At 43.9% G+C, this 14,739-nt stretch overlaps 1 protein-coding gene across 8 annotated transcripts in view; it reads left to right on the top strand.

Moving 5' to 3' along the window:
• Positions 1 to 14,739, top strand: part of kcnt1b (potassium sodium-activated channel subfamily T member 1b) — a 357,067-nt gene that overhangs the window by 300,386 nt on the left and 41,942 nt on the right. For all 8 annotated transcript variants that reach the window (XM_068012234.1, XM_068012233.1, XM_068012236.1 and 5 more), the window contains one exon: positions 12,430 to 12,535. In XM_068012234.1, the coding sequence (XP_067868335.1) occupies positions 12,430 to 12,535 (106 nt within the window). The remainder of the gene's footprint in view (positions 1 to 12,429; positions 12,536 to 14,739) is intronic.

Here is a 14,739-nt window from a genome sequence, read left to right as displayed (position 1 = left end):
TAATTTACTTTTTTTCAGTGGAAATTACAGAACACATGGATGAAAAGGCATTTGGCGAATATTTTATAAATTGATTTTTAGAGGGCACTTAAGGTGCCACATAAGAAAATTACAATGAAAATTAATGGACATGGCATAGTTGAGGGACAAAGAGAAGATCTGAATGTTACTTGGATTGGTGGGATTTTAGTGTGTCCCAGAGATCTGCATTGCTACCTCTTTTGTTTCCTGTTTATATAAATGATTTGGATAGAGACACAAGAGGCTGTGAAGTTTGTTGATGGTACCACATTAGGAAGCATGATAAACTGAGTGGAACAATGCAGGGAATAACAGAGATAGGCTGGTTAGTGGAATGAGTGTGAGCTTGACAAATTTCTCTCAGGTTTTACATCCACCTATACGTTTTAAGTCTATTACCTGCCAGTTTACAAAATTTATTCTGATAAGATGCATAAAGCAGCACGGTCATAAACAAGAAGAAACAACAAGTGCTATTTTTAAAAAATCTGATGTAGACAAGGCAACAAAACAAAAAGTATGACCCAGAAGCTGAGGTGCTGATTAACAAATTTATTTAAGTCTCTAGCAAGACTTCAGTTAAAAAGGTTATAGTTAGCAGGTTCAGTGTAGAGAAATTTTGAAGAAAACAACAGTGAAAAGAGCCAAATGATAAAACCCATATAGATAGAGGAATAGAGACATCTTGGGGTGCACAGATATTTTAAAAAGGAATGTAGGTATATAATCATAAAGAAGGCATGTGGGATTCTAGGAATTAATCATGGGGAAATTGAATAGAAACACTAGGAGTTAATGTTAAATTTGTATGAGATGTTAGTTAGGTCATAGTTAGAAATATCATATGCAGTTCTGGCAACTCCATTATAAGGAGGCTATTAGAAGCAGGGAGAAGGTTCATTAGAATTATACCGGGAATGAGGGCTTTGAACAAGGCTAGAGAAATTGGTTTTTTTTTCCCCTGGAGCAGAGATGCTGAAAGGGACAATCTAAAGAGGTTTTCAAAATGATGAACGGTGATTAAATAGTGATGAATCGTTTCTGTTGGCTAGGAAATCAATAACAATGGGGCACACACTCAACATTATGGCCTGGGGAATGAAAAAAGAAATTGGAGGATTTTTTTTACAAGAGAGGATTATTAGAACATAAGTAGCCAGTGAGGCAATTAACCTTAATTTTTCCAATTGGCATTATCTTAATGCTGGCATTCATGCATTTGAAAATCTAGGTTGGCGTCTTTCCATTTACGAGAGATGATGGACATACAGCGATCAATCCATTTAGGTGGGGTGTCTTCTCTTCATGTGCCTTTGCTGATGGCTGTGAAGGCCAATCCTTGAGAGGCAGGTTCTGCCACAAGCGCTGCATGTGAAGCTGCCAAATGATGCCGTGAGTTGTTGTTTTTGACATTGGTGCCTGTTGCCAAGCTGCTGTAGCAACTGGTCATCATAGTAGTGCGCACCAGTCCACAGGAGATGTGTCGCCATTTCCCTATTTCGCCAGGTCGTGACTCCCAGGTGCGATAGTTGACATTTAGGGCCTTCATGTCACGCTTGCAAGCATATTAAGAGAACATATTAAAAGGGAATTGAATAAGTATTGGAAAAGGGTGAATGTAAAAGGATATGGGAAAGTGTATGGAAATTAGATAGCTCCAGTTGAAAAGTTAGAACACCGATGATGAATGGCCTCTTGGGCTCCAATTTCTGTGATTTCTGCACCTAGCACAATGAGGAAACCTTCCTCCAATTATACCCCCTCCCTGCCCCCCCCCATATTCTGTTTGCATTTCAACCCATTTATGTGGTGTTTCTCAGTCAACCAGCAATAATGTGATTTGCCCACAAGTATCACAATTTAATGATGAAATGTGAAGTTCCTCACGACCCGTGGGAGATGTTGCTGGATAGAATTGATTGTACTTGCAGCATGAATCATTTATTTCCTTGCACTTTACAGCTTGATTATGATCATTTTCATAAGACAATCTGTAAGTCAGGACTATTTCAATATGCTTCTGCTCTTACGTCTAGAGTTTAATTAGTCCATAATTTGTTGTCAGACAGAAAACTTTGGTGATTGTTTAAAGAAAACTGATTTATTGACGACTTATTCTGTGTTTTGCCAAGACTAAATCACAATCTTTATCATTTGTAGAGTTCCATCATTGGGAATTATAAGTCCCAGACATGATTGTAGTTGAAGGTTAATAGAGTGTACAATCTTGCAAAGCTGAGGTGAGACAGTGAGTATAGAACTGAGACAAATGCAGCCTCATGTATTTTTCTCAATCTTTCTGTTTTGTGTAGTGTGATACTCAAGGCTCGTGTAAAAATGAAATGGTCAACGTTCATGTCAGTGCTCTCTCCTCCCACTGAAAGTAATGAGTAGGCATGATGAGAGCTCATGGGGCCCTATACGTTATAGCAGTGTATTTCACTGTCAGGCAACATCAAAGGCAGCCACTATCCACCCATTCAGTGCTCTGTTCAGATGGCAGTTCTCAGTTCTAGCTGAGATGTAAGTAAAGAATTCTAGCACTGGAAGGAGTGCACAAAAGAGACATTATGCTCATCCATAGTGTTAAAGATCTGGATATGGGGAAAGGCTGGAGAAACCTGGCCTCGTCAGCCCTGAAAAGAGACACCTGAGAGGTGATCTTAGACGGGTATGTAAGACAGCCAATGGCATGGAAAAGATCAATCTGCAACATTACTTTAAATGAAATAGAATAGGACACAGTTTTCAACTGGTAAAAGACACATTTAGGAAAAAGATCAGAAAGTTTTTCTCCAGACAAAGAATAATTTTGGAGTGTATTTAAGCATATTCAGTAATGTAGAGGAAATCCCGGGAACCAATTGAAAAATATGTAGATGCGACAATGCAAAGGCTTTAGGGGTTTCTGTGGATGGGTGAAGTAAGATGAACAGAATTCCCTTCCTCCCCTAATTTTGAGCCTGTCAGTGTGAGAAGGTACAGTGTAAGGGCAGGTTTTCCCACAGGCTTTGGGATCAAATGAGGGTCCCACACCTGCACTTGCCAGCATCGAGACCAGGGGCGCAATTTTCCTGGAGGCAGCTGCCTCCGAGCTTGCCATCCAATTAAAGACAGTAGGCGGGCTCCTGATGCTGCTGGCCCAATCAGAGAGCCGACAGTTGTGAAGCCTCGGTAGCCTCACTGAAAGAGGTGGGCATTGTTGAGGCAGGTCGGGGACCATGAGGGTGCCTCAACATGAAGGCGCCCTTGGTGGGGGTGGTAAGTTTAAAATTAATTCTTAGAGGGCCCAAGCTGGTAGGTCCCTCCAATCGGAGGGGAAACCCCTCTGGTGGCCTCTGCACAAAGTGGGGAGGTGGAGCTCTGCTGCCTGTAAAATGCCAACGAGTGGTCTAAATAACAACTGGGGCCTTCAAAATGCAATTTGGATGCCCACCGCTTTGCAGCTGGCAGTCCTTCGCCTGCCAGCCCAGCCCTGGGAAACTTCTCCGATGTGGGAATACTATCCCGATGAGGCTCGCCGCTATTTTCTTGCCACCCTGGGGCTGGGAAAATTCTGCAACTAAATCCCTGCTTACTTACAAAGCGCCTTATCTGGCATGGGAAGCGATTCCAACTGTCACAATGACTATTATTATAAACAAATAGAATACACAGACAGGTGATTGCTCAGCCTGTGTGTTAGATAGCACTGCTGTGGAAATCTGTAGCTTTTAGTTTCTTGGGAGCATAGGGACAAGAGGAGGCCATTTTAGCCCCTCGAGCCTGTTCCACTATTCAGTGAGATGATGGCTAATCAGTCACCAAACTCTATACGCTTTGCAATATTTATTACACTACAGATGTATAATTTGTAATCATCTGTTTCACAGGTAGCATTTACAGAGAGCAAGTTAATTTTCAATGTCTTTTAGGACCATTTCCTGACTGATTTTAGATGTTGAGAATATGCTTCCACTAGTGGGGGAATTTCGAACTAGGGAACATAGTTACAGAATAAGGGGTCACACATTTGAAACTGAGATGTGAAGGAATTTCTTCTCTCAGAGGTGGTGAATCTCTGGACTTCTCTACCTCGGAGAGTTGTGGAAGCTAGGTCACTAATTGTATTTAAGGAGGAGGTAGAAGAATTTTGAAATTGCGCGGAGTGGAGGGTTAGGCAGAGCAGGCCCGAAAGAGGAGTTGAGGCCTGGGACAGATGAGCCATGATCTTATTGAATGGCAGGGCAGGCTCGAGGGGCTGAATGGCCTACTCCTGCTCCTATCTCTTATATTCTTATGATTTATTGGGCCTTATTGGTAATTACTACCAGCACCCGCCCACCCCCCCCCACACACCAAGGTCAGGAATGGGGACAGACGAGGCCCGAAAATGCCAGCGTGCCACTTTCCCATCACCATTCCCGGTGCTGGCCATTTTGGGAGAGAAGGGATTCAAGGCCCAGCAAGGCTGCGCGCCCCCACAAGGGAGGAAGCTAAGTAGGCTCATTAAAAGCCTTGTTAATGACAGCTTGACGAGGCCGAATGTGATTTTCAGGGGCGGTTCAACTGCCTGGAGGCAGGCACCCAGTGGCAGGCTGGGGTACTAGCTCTCCAGGCAGGTCTACCAGCCCTCCCTGCCTGCCTGGGTAGGGGTCCAACCAAAGGCCACCCAGTAGAGGGACATCTCCCCACTCCCCCAATAGTGGTGGCCTGGCTGCTTTCTCTATTTTTTATTTGATTTTTTAAAAATAATTGGTGAGAGGGCACCTTCATGTTGAAGTGCCCTCTCAGTTATTTACCTTTTACTGTAGTCCTCCAGCTTCAAGAGATTGTTCGCTGCCTTTAATTGGACAGAGACCCTGTCTCCATGCCAATTAAGGGGGCACCTTGGTCAAAATTCCAAGTGACGTTTCCCCCCTGGGGGCGGCTTTGGGACACAGAAACAATCTCGGGTCCTGTTTCCAGCCCCCAAGGTGAAAATTCAGCCCCAGCATACTCTTGAGTACTGAATATAACATTTATGCTTTGATTGCAATTTCTCTAAACTGCAGATAAAATCAGAGATTTACATTTGTCCAGTTTCATTAATTCACTATTCATTCAGTGGTTCAACCTACACAAGAACATTGACCAGTGAACAAGACATTCTTTGTCTGCCATGCAATGTAATGGCCTTGGTTCAGAATCTTGGTTTTAAAATTATAATCACACCCTTCACCAACCTCTGCATATAGAGTATTTCTATTGAGTAGGAGTCTGTCCCTTACTCCCCAAGTACTATAGATTACATGCAATGTACTTTATTGATAGTAATCTAGCTTTATGAAATAAATGGCATCCCTTATCTAGATGGGACTGATCATTTATTTGTTAATAATCTGTGTTGGAGAAATAAATTTACAAATCATAGAATCATACAGCAAAGGAGAAAGCCATGCGGCCTATTGTCAGAAAGTACAATAGAAATCAGATTCCTTCAAAACAGAAACATGAGTTGCCTCACAACTCTTGCTGTTCTATTTTATATGCAATGTACATTTGCATAACACAGCAAAAACACTTCTGGTGTATACAGCCCAAGGGGGTTTTACACGGGTTCCAGCCCCAAGGTTCACTGTGGCGGGAGGACCTTACAGAGTGGTCTTTCCCCATTGAGCCTTTGCCGCAGCTGCTCCAAGCTTTAGTGTGTCCCTCGGCACGTAGTCCTGGACCTTGGAATGTGCCAGTCTGCAACACTCAGTCGTGGACAACTCTTTGCTCTGGAAGACCAGCAAGTTTCGGGGCAGACCAAAGTGCGTCCTTCACCGAGTTGATAGCCCTCCAGCAGCAGCTGATGTTCATCTCGGTGTGCGTCCCTGCGAACAGCCCGTAGAGCACAGACTCCTGTGTTACAGAGCTGCTTGGGATGAACTTTGACAAAACCCACTGCAACCCTTTCCAGATGGTATTGCTTTAGTTCCTTCTGCTGCTTGGGGCTAGGCTGATGGAGATGGCCGATTGGAGAGGCAGTGGTTGGTACCTGTCACGACGCGGATGATGTGGACATGTCTGCAGTCCCTCGCTCGAATGATGATGTAGTCGAGTAGGTGCCAGTGTTTGGATAGCGGGTGTTGCCATGAGGTCCTGTGTTTGACTCGCTGACGGAGAGGGTGTTAATTATGACTAGATCAGAGACTTAGTAGTTGGCAGGAAAAAAGACAGAGGCGCAAGGGGAGAGCCAACTGTGCAACAGCCCCAACAAACAAATTTCTCTGCAGCACCTGTGGAAGAGCCTGTTACTCCAGATCATGCTCAATACATTTCGTCAGGAGGAGGTCTCCATCTGATTTCCTGCTTTTCTACGTTATTTTAAATAACTTTGATCAGTTTACTGCCCTTTCCCCACCACTGCTTCAATCACCTGCTGAGCCTGTGACCGGCCACTGGTTGTACTGGTTTTTTAGCTTCAGTCTGTTCCTGGCCAGAATATCACCCACCTGGATTGAAGAACAAACCTCTGCTGCTTCTGGATTTTATGGTGTCCTCCAACTTTGCCATCGTCTTCCTATCCTTCAACTGACTCTGTAACCTCCTAGATCTTTCTTCCTACAAAAATATCTCAATCAGTGCGAATCCGATACTCTACCCTCAAATAGCTACTGGTCTTCACTCACTACATGTCTCCAAGCTTCAACAACAGCTCATTGATGTTTCATGCTGATTCCACCCTGCCTAAGTCTTCATTATTCCACCATGGGACCTCCAACTTTAACTCTCGACTCCTTCCTATCACCTCCATCTATTTCCTATTTCCTGTTTACTATCATGTTTTCATATACCCTAATCGTGGTATGATTAGCATACTATGTCAGCATACACATGACCATGCACAGACTTGCTAATGTCTCACAGCAGAATCTGGCCTCCAATCGTCTTGGAACCCCTTTGTCATTGGACCAAGCTGCTGCGCTACCAAGGCTATGTAGTGGACAGCATGCAATGACCTTGCCGCGTTAGAGAAAGCTGGCATCTTCCACTCACCAAAATGATGTTTGGGACCTGGAACATCAAGACCACCGTGGACAAGCCCAACAACGACAGGACTGAGTGCCACACCGACATCATAGCTCTGGAACTCGGGCGCCTCAATTGACATTGCCGTCCTAAGTGGGACACGATGTGCAGGAGATGGCCAACTGAAGGAGCAAAGAGGCAGATACACCTTTTTCTGGAAGGGTCTCCCAGAAGAGGAATGACACCTCCACTGGATGGGCTTCACTATCAAAATCGAGCTTGCCTGGTGCCTCAGCGGCTCCCCCTGTGGAATAAGCGAGCACCTCATGACTGCCTAGCTCACCCAAATAAGACACCGGCATGCCACTGTCATCAGTGCATACACTCTGAAGCAACAGCCGAGGCCAAGGTGGGATTCTACATTGACCTTGAGCAATCCCAAGCCAGTGTCCCAGCGGACAACAAACTGATCTTCCTTGGAGATTTCAATGCCAGAGTCGGGAAGGGTGCGAAACTCTGGAAGGGGGTGATTGGCAAGGAAGGAGTAGGGAGAGCAAACTTCAGCAGAGTCCTCCTCCTGACAAAATGCCATTGTGCATCGGTGGTGGAAGGAATGAATATTTAAGGTGGTGGATGGGGTGCTGATCAAGCGGGCTGCTTTGTCCTGAATGGTATCGAGCTTCTTGAGTGTTGGAGCTGCACTCAGTCAGGCTAGTGGAGAGTATTCCATCACACTCCTGACTTGTGCCTTGTAGATGGAAGACATTTTAGGTTGTATTACTTGTGTTTAGAAAATTGAGGGATGATCTGATTGTTATGTATGCTGAATATTTTAAATATCTGATTTATCTCCGAGAAATGCGGAGATGACTTGCTTCTGTGCTGTAAATGACTCTATGTCTCCATGAGTCTATGACACCAGCTCTAAGTCAACAACAGGTTTATTTACACTTCTTTAAAATATCTCTGTACTTAGATTTCAGCACGTTGTCTCTACAGAACTCGATCTGTTTTTATCAGAACTTTCTTGTATGTAGTTTCAGTTTCATAACCCTTGAGCTCCACACACAAGCTTAAGCAATTATGCAGAGTGAACATTGATCAGTGAACAGACTAACACAATCAAACACAGATCAACTAAACCATCGAGCACTACACTGATCAAGGTTATTACAATGATAAAGGCATTTAATAGGGTAGATAGAGTAGATATTTCCTCTGGTGGGGAGTCCAAAACAAAATTAGAGTTAGGCCACTTAGGAGTGAAATCGGGAAGTGCTTTTTCACACAAAGGGTAGTGGAAATCTGGGACACTCTACCCCAAGGCTGTGCATGCTGGCTCAACTGAAATTTTGAAAACCGAGATCAATGGATTTTTGTTGAGTAAGGATACGGAAAGATATGGAGGAAAGGCGGGTAACTAAAGTTGAGATATAGATCAGTCACGATGTAAACCAAGGTCCAAAGTAAAGTGGGTGGTGTGCTACACACAATCCCCTTGAAGGAAATTAGGTAATTCTCAGTATTCCTTTAAATAAGCTAAAGAAATACAACTCTGGAGCAATTTTTCATTTTAAGGGTATAGAAGTTGCACAATGGTAGTCAGTGGGTTACTGGCGATACCTTAGCCAACAGCTTAAGGAACCTGAAGAATTAGCTTGTATTACTGAACTGCTCAAAGATTTATGCTTATGTATTTTTGTATTTCTTTAATATTGCTTAATAGTCTACATATGTAAAATATCTCCTGAAAGTACAAGGACAGCTAATATTTATTGTGTTGTTGCATGTAAGCATCTTGACCCATTGAAGCAGCTGTGTAATATTCTAAATTCTCTCTCTATTCCATGGTTATTCAAGCTTGGCTACAATCTATAAAGATAATGGCACTATGGTGTAGCCATCATGTAATTGCCATTAGTTCTAAGATTTAGTGGGGTGATTCAGTGTTTTCATTTTCTGACCAAGTAAAAGTCATAAATGGGAACATTCTGGGAGTCAACACATTTTTTTCAGGAACTGTTATTCTTTGGAAATTGCCAGACTATTTTATACTTGTATCTGTACTAACTCAACCCAATCACAGCATATAAGTGATTCAATGGCACCATCCGGTGGACATATAAGTGATTCAAAGGTCTTTTTTTTTGAGAGAAGCCCTCTTGTCTTTATCAGTGGAACTTATAAAGAAAGACTTGGTTTTTATATAGTGTCTTCCATGACCTCAGAATGTCCCAGTGCATTTTACAGTCAATAAAATACTTTTGAAGTCTAGTCACTGTTGTAATGTAGGAAGTGCATCAGCCAATTTTTGCAAAGCAAGGTCCCGCAATGTGATGATGCCAGATATTTTGTTTCTTGTGATAGTTGAGGGATCAATATTGCCAGGGCACTGGGATGAAATCCTTTTGCTGTTCCTTGAAATTGCACCATGGTACTTTTACCTGAACCTGAATGGGTTTAACATCTCATCTTCAAGATTGCAACACTTCCTCAGTGCTGCAATGAAGTGTCAGCCTAGATTTTGTGCTCCGTTCTCTAGAGTGGGTTTTGAATCCACAACCTCTTCACTCAGAGGAACATAGGAGCAGGAGTAGGCCATTCAGCCATCGAGCCGGCCCTGCAATTTAATGTGATCATGGCTGATCATCCACTTCAATGCCTTTTTCCCCACACTATCCCCATATCCCCTTATGTCATTTGTATTTAGAAATCTGTCAATCTTTGCTTTAAACATACTCAATGACTGAGCTTCCACAGCCGACTGGGTTAGAGAATTCCAAAGATTCACAACCCTCTGAGTAAAGAAATTTCTCCTCATCTCTGTCCTAAGTGGCTTCCCCCTTATTTTGAAATTGTGTCCCCTGGTTCTAGACTCCTCAATCAGTTAGCTGCATCTACCCTGTCTATCCCTTTAAGTATTTTGTAGGTTTCAATGAGATCACCTCTCATTCTTCGAAACTCTAGAGAATACAGGCCCAGTTTCCCCATTCTCTCTTCATAGGACAGTCCCGCCATCCCGGGAACCAGTTTGGTGAATGTTCGTTGCACTCCCTCTATAGCAATAATATCCTTCCTAGGGGACATAGTTACAGAATAAAGGGACACTCATTTAAAACTGAGATGCAAAGGAATTTCTTCTCTGAGGGTAGTGAATGTCTGGAATTTTCTACCCCAGAGAGTTGTGGGGGCTAGATCACTGAAAGTATTTAAAGAGGAGGTAGATAGACTTTTGAAATATTGGGGAGTTGAGGGCTATGAGGAGCTGGCACGAAAGAGGAGTTGAGGCCTGGGGCAGATTTACCCAGTCTATATGCAGATTAAAATCACCCATGATTACTATATTACCCATGCCACATGCTTCTCTAATCTCCTGATGAACACCATGCCCCATAATGCCACTACTGTTTGGTGGTCTATAAACAATTCCTACCAATGTTTGATGCCTCTTGTTGTTTCTTAGCTCCACCCAAACAGAATACACATATTGTTCTTCCGATCTGAGATCCTCCCTTACTAATGTACTGATCCCATCCCTTATGATCAGCGCAACACCACCTCTTTTTCCTTTTTGCCTGTCCTTCCTAAATGTCAAATATCCTTGAATATTCAGTTCCCAGTCTTGGTCACCCTGTAGCACATTATGGCAATTCGATCATACCCATTTACCTCTATTTGGGCCTTTAAATCATCTACCTTGTTGTGAATGCTGCATGCATTCAGGTAGAGTGCCCTTAACCTTGTCTTCTTGACATTCAGCATTCTAAGCCTGGTTGATGCTCGCTTTTGTTTTGCCTGCCTTCTAATGTCACTTGCTACTTTTCTACCTCCTGTTACCAGCTTTACCTCCTTCCAATTTGAGCTACCCCTCAGGTTCCCATTCCCCCTAACACGCTGGTTTAAACCCTCCTCAACAGCACCAGCAAATCTCCCTGCGAGGATATTAGTTCCATCCTGTTAAGGTGTAGCCCTTCCTTCTTGTACAGGTTCCACCTGCCCCAGAACCAGTCCCAATGCCTCAGAAATCTGATACCCTCCCTCCTACACCAATCTTCCAGCCACGTGTTCAATCGATCAATTCTCCTATTCCTATGCTCACTAGCACGTAGAACTAGGAGTGATCCTGAGATCACTGCTTTGGAGGTCCTGCTTTTTAATTTCCTTCCTAACTCCCTAAAATCTGCTTTCAATACCTCATCCCTCTTCCTACCTATGCTATTGGTACTAATGTGGACCACGACCTCTGGCTGTTCACCTTCCCCCAGAAGGATGTCCTGCAGCTGCTCTGTGACATCCTTGACCCTGCCACCAGGGTGGCAACACACCATCCTGGAGTCACATTTACTGCTGCAGAAACTCCTGTATGATCCCCTGACTATTGAATCCTCTATCACTATTGCTTGTCCACTCATTTTCCTCCCCTCCTGTGCAGCTGAGCCACTCGTGGTGCCACAGACTTTGCTTTGGCTGCATTGCCCCGAGGAACCATCACTCTCACCTGTATCCAAAATGGAAAAACAATTAGCAAGCAAGATAGACTCAGGGGACTCCTGCACTGCCTGCCTGGTTCTCTTAGTCTGCCTGACGGTCACCCATTCCCTCTCTACCTGCATGTTCCCAACCTGTGGTGTGACCACCTCCCTAAACGTGCCTCACAGATGCACCCTGCAGATGTGTCCGTCTAGGATTCGTGATGTCATGACTTCCCACCTAGTGCAGGGCGTACATTCCACTTGGCTGAGCTGACCTGCCATAACGTAACTTTAAAAACTTTTTATTACAATGAGAAGTAAAATAACTTAACAGATACTCACCAATCAACTTCTTCCCCTGTACTGAAGAGAGAAGCAGCTACTTGAGGCTGATAAAAGGTAGAAGAAAGAAAGAAGCCCCTCCCTCATGCACCAAACTCCCACTTTACATTGCAAATGCTGCCAACTGAGCATATTCACATTGTTTGGCTGGAATCAGCAAGTGGTCATTTGTTTCATAAACACTAAAATGGCCATGGAAAGGGTTGTGAGTAGTACAGTATCATAATCAATGATTAATCATTGCACAGTGAAGTTATTGTAACCTTCTGTTGCAAATTACTAAAATACACAGTAATTAAATCAAATATCATCCTCATCTTCTCTGTGTGTTACTTTTCACAAAATTGTAATCATGTCATTTGTGAAAAAAAAGGGCAGAACCTTCAACTTTGCTGAGGACATAAAACGGGCAGTAGTGGATCAGCTGCCTGTTGCACACTGAGCCCAGTTTTCCTTCAGGGGAGTATAACAGGTTGTCAGCCAGATCCTGTCCATTTTATGCCCCAGCCAAAGTTTATAATTCCATGAAAACTAAGAGGGAAATATCAAGGAAAGTTACTAACCAATTCAGATTCCATTACAAAGACCATAGACCTTCCTTTTATCTGTTTGTATCCAGGTATGTGAAAGGATACCCTCCCAATTCTCCCTACATTGGAAGTTCTCCAACTCTCTGCCACCTCCTACCTATGAAGGCTTCATTCTGCTGTCTGAGGTTAGATAAGGTAAGAGACTCACAACTTCAATATGCACCTGAAGGCAAAGCAGGCTCATGGTTCTGTGCTTGCAGGACACCTCTTGCTACGGCAGAATTAGAGGATACTACAGGAGTATCAGTTTACTCTGGAGACTTCATCAAAGGTACGCCGTCCAGAATTATGATGATACATAACTCTTTGAAGTGTTTCCTACATCTGCATCCAGAGCAACCAATGGGATAAATAGCCTCTTATTTGGAAAGAGTTACTGTTGCTGTAAAGTATTTTCTTGGTGTGAAAATGGTAGGTCTCCATGTCCATTGGGGCTGAATTCTGATGGCCCTATGGCAACAGGCTGGGAAGCGGGAGGGCTGGTAATATGGGAGGGGGAAGCATCAGGAGGGGAGTCTGACATCTTCCTGCCACCATGGTAGCTCTGGGAGGTGGGCCGCTATCTTCAATTGCACGGTGGTCCTGGCAGCAGCATCTTAATTGGCTGGTGTTGGCAAAATGCCGCCTCAGGGTCCCGCCGCCCACCGGCGTGGGGTCACCTCCACCCTCCTCGCAAAATTCAGCCCTTGGACTCTGACACAATAATAGATAATAATTTGAGGTAACACAAAATTACATCGAATTTACAGCACAGAAATGGGCCGTGCGACCCAAATGGTCTATGCCAGTGTTCATGCAGCACACAAATGCCAGGCAATGACCATCTCAAACATGACAGAATCTGACCATTTCCCCTTGACATTCAACGGCATTACGATTGCTGAATTCCCAGCTATCAACATCCTGGGGGTCACCATTGACCAGAAACTGAACTGGAGTAGGCATATAAATACAGTGGCTACAAGAGCAGGTCAGAGGCTAGGAATCCTGCCGTGAGTAACTCACCTCCTGACTCCCCAAAGCCTGTCCACCATCCACAAGGCACAAGTCAGGAGTGTGTTGGAATAATCTCCACTTGTCTGGATGGGTGCAGCTCCAACAACACTCAAGAAGCTCGACACCATCCAGGACAAAGCAGCCCGCTTGATTGGCACCCCATCTACAAACATTCACTCCCTCCACCACCAATGCACAGTGGCAGCAGTGTGTACCATCTACAAGATGCACTGCAGCAACGCACCAAGGCTCCTTCGACAGCACCTTCCAAACTCGCGACCTCTACCACCTAGAAGGACAAGGGCAGCAGTTGCTTGGGAACATCACCACCTGCAAGTTCCCCTCCAAGCCACACACCATCCTGACTTGGACTATATCGCCGTTCCTTCACTGTTGCTGGGTCAAAATCCTGGAACGCCCTTCCTAAAAGCTTTGTGGGTGTACCTACCCCACATGAACTGCAGCGGTTCAAGAAGGCAGCTCACCACCACCTTCTCAAAGGCAATTAGGGATGGACAATAAATACTGTCCTAGCCAGCAATGCCCACATTCCACGAATGAATAAAAAAAAAAGCCTCCTCCCACCCTACTTCATTTAATCCGATCTGCACATGCTTCTATTTTCCTCTCCCTCATACTCAACTAGATTCCTTTTAAATGCATCCAGAGGCAGCGAATAAAAAGCAAGGTGTTAATATTGAATTTGTACCTTAGTTGGGCTGCATTTGGGGTAATTTTCCACACTCAATTATTGGAAGGATATAAAAACAATAGAAAACGTATGGAAGCAATAGAAGCATAAAATTAGTGTCAGCAGGGTGAGTGGGTATGGTCATAGACACAAATAAATTCAAGTGAATACAGAGTGAGTTGTAAATAAATTGTTTTTTTATTAATCAGGAATAAATTTTACAGTTGTTTCCCATCTTCCTTGTGTACAAATGTTTCTTTAGTTTTGTTATTGCTTACCCTAGCTTTCTGCTTAAGGTGATTTGCATAGTGTTGATGCTGCATCTTCAGTCTAATCTTTGTGCAAAGCCAATTGCTTCTACCTCTGTATCAATCACTCGGTGTCTGGGGATTTGTGACAATAACGCACTACTGGCTCCAGGCCATACAGAGGTTTAGATGCAATAACCCTTTCACCTTTCCTCAAACATAAGGTCAGAAATGGGGATGTTCGCCGATGATTGCACAATGTTCAGCACCTCCTCAACTCCTCAGATACTGAATCAGTCCGTGTCCACATGCAGCAAGACCTCAACAACATTCAGGCTTTGGCTGATAAGTAGCAAATAACATGCACACCACATGCCAGACAATGACCATCTCCAAGAGAGAAT

This window comes from Heterodontus francisci, chromosome 32, assembly GCF_036365525.1.
Source record: "Heterodontus francisci isolate sHetFra1 chromosome 32, sHetFra1.hap1, whole genome shotgun sequence".
NCBI lineage: Eukaryota > Metazoa > Chordata > Chondrichthyes > Heterodontiformes > Heterodontidae > Heterodontus > Heterodontus francisci.
Note: the sequence above shows the minus strand (reverse complement) of the source record. Positions and strands in the feature narration are given on the sequence as shown.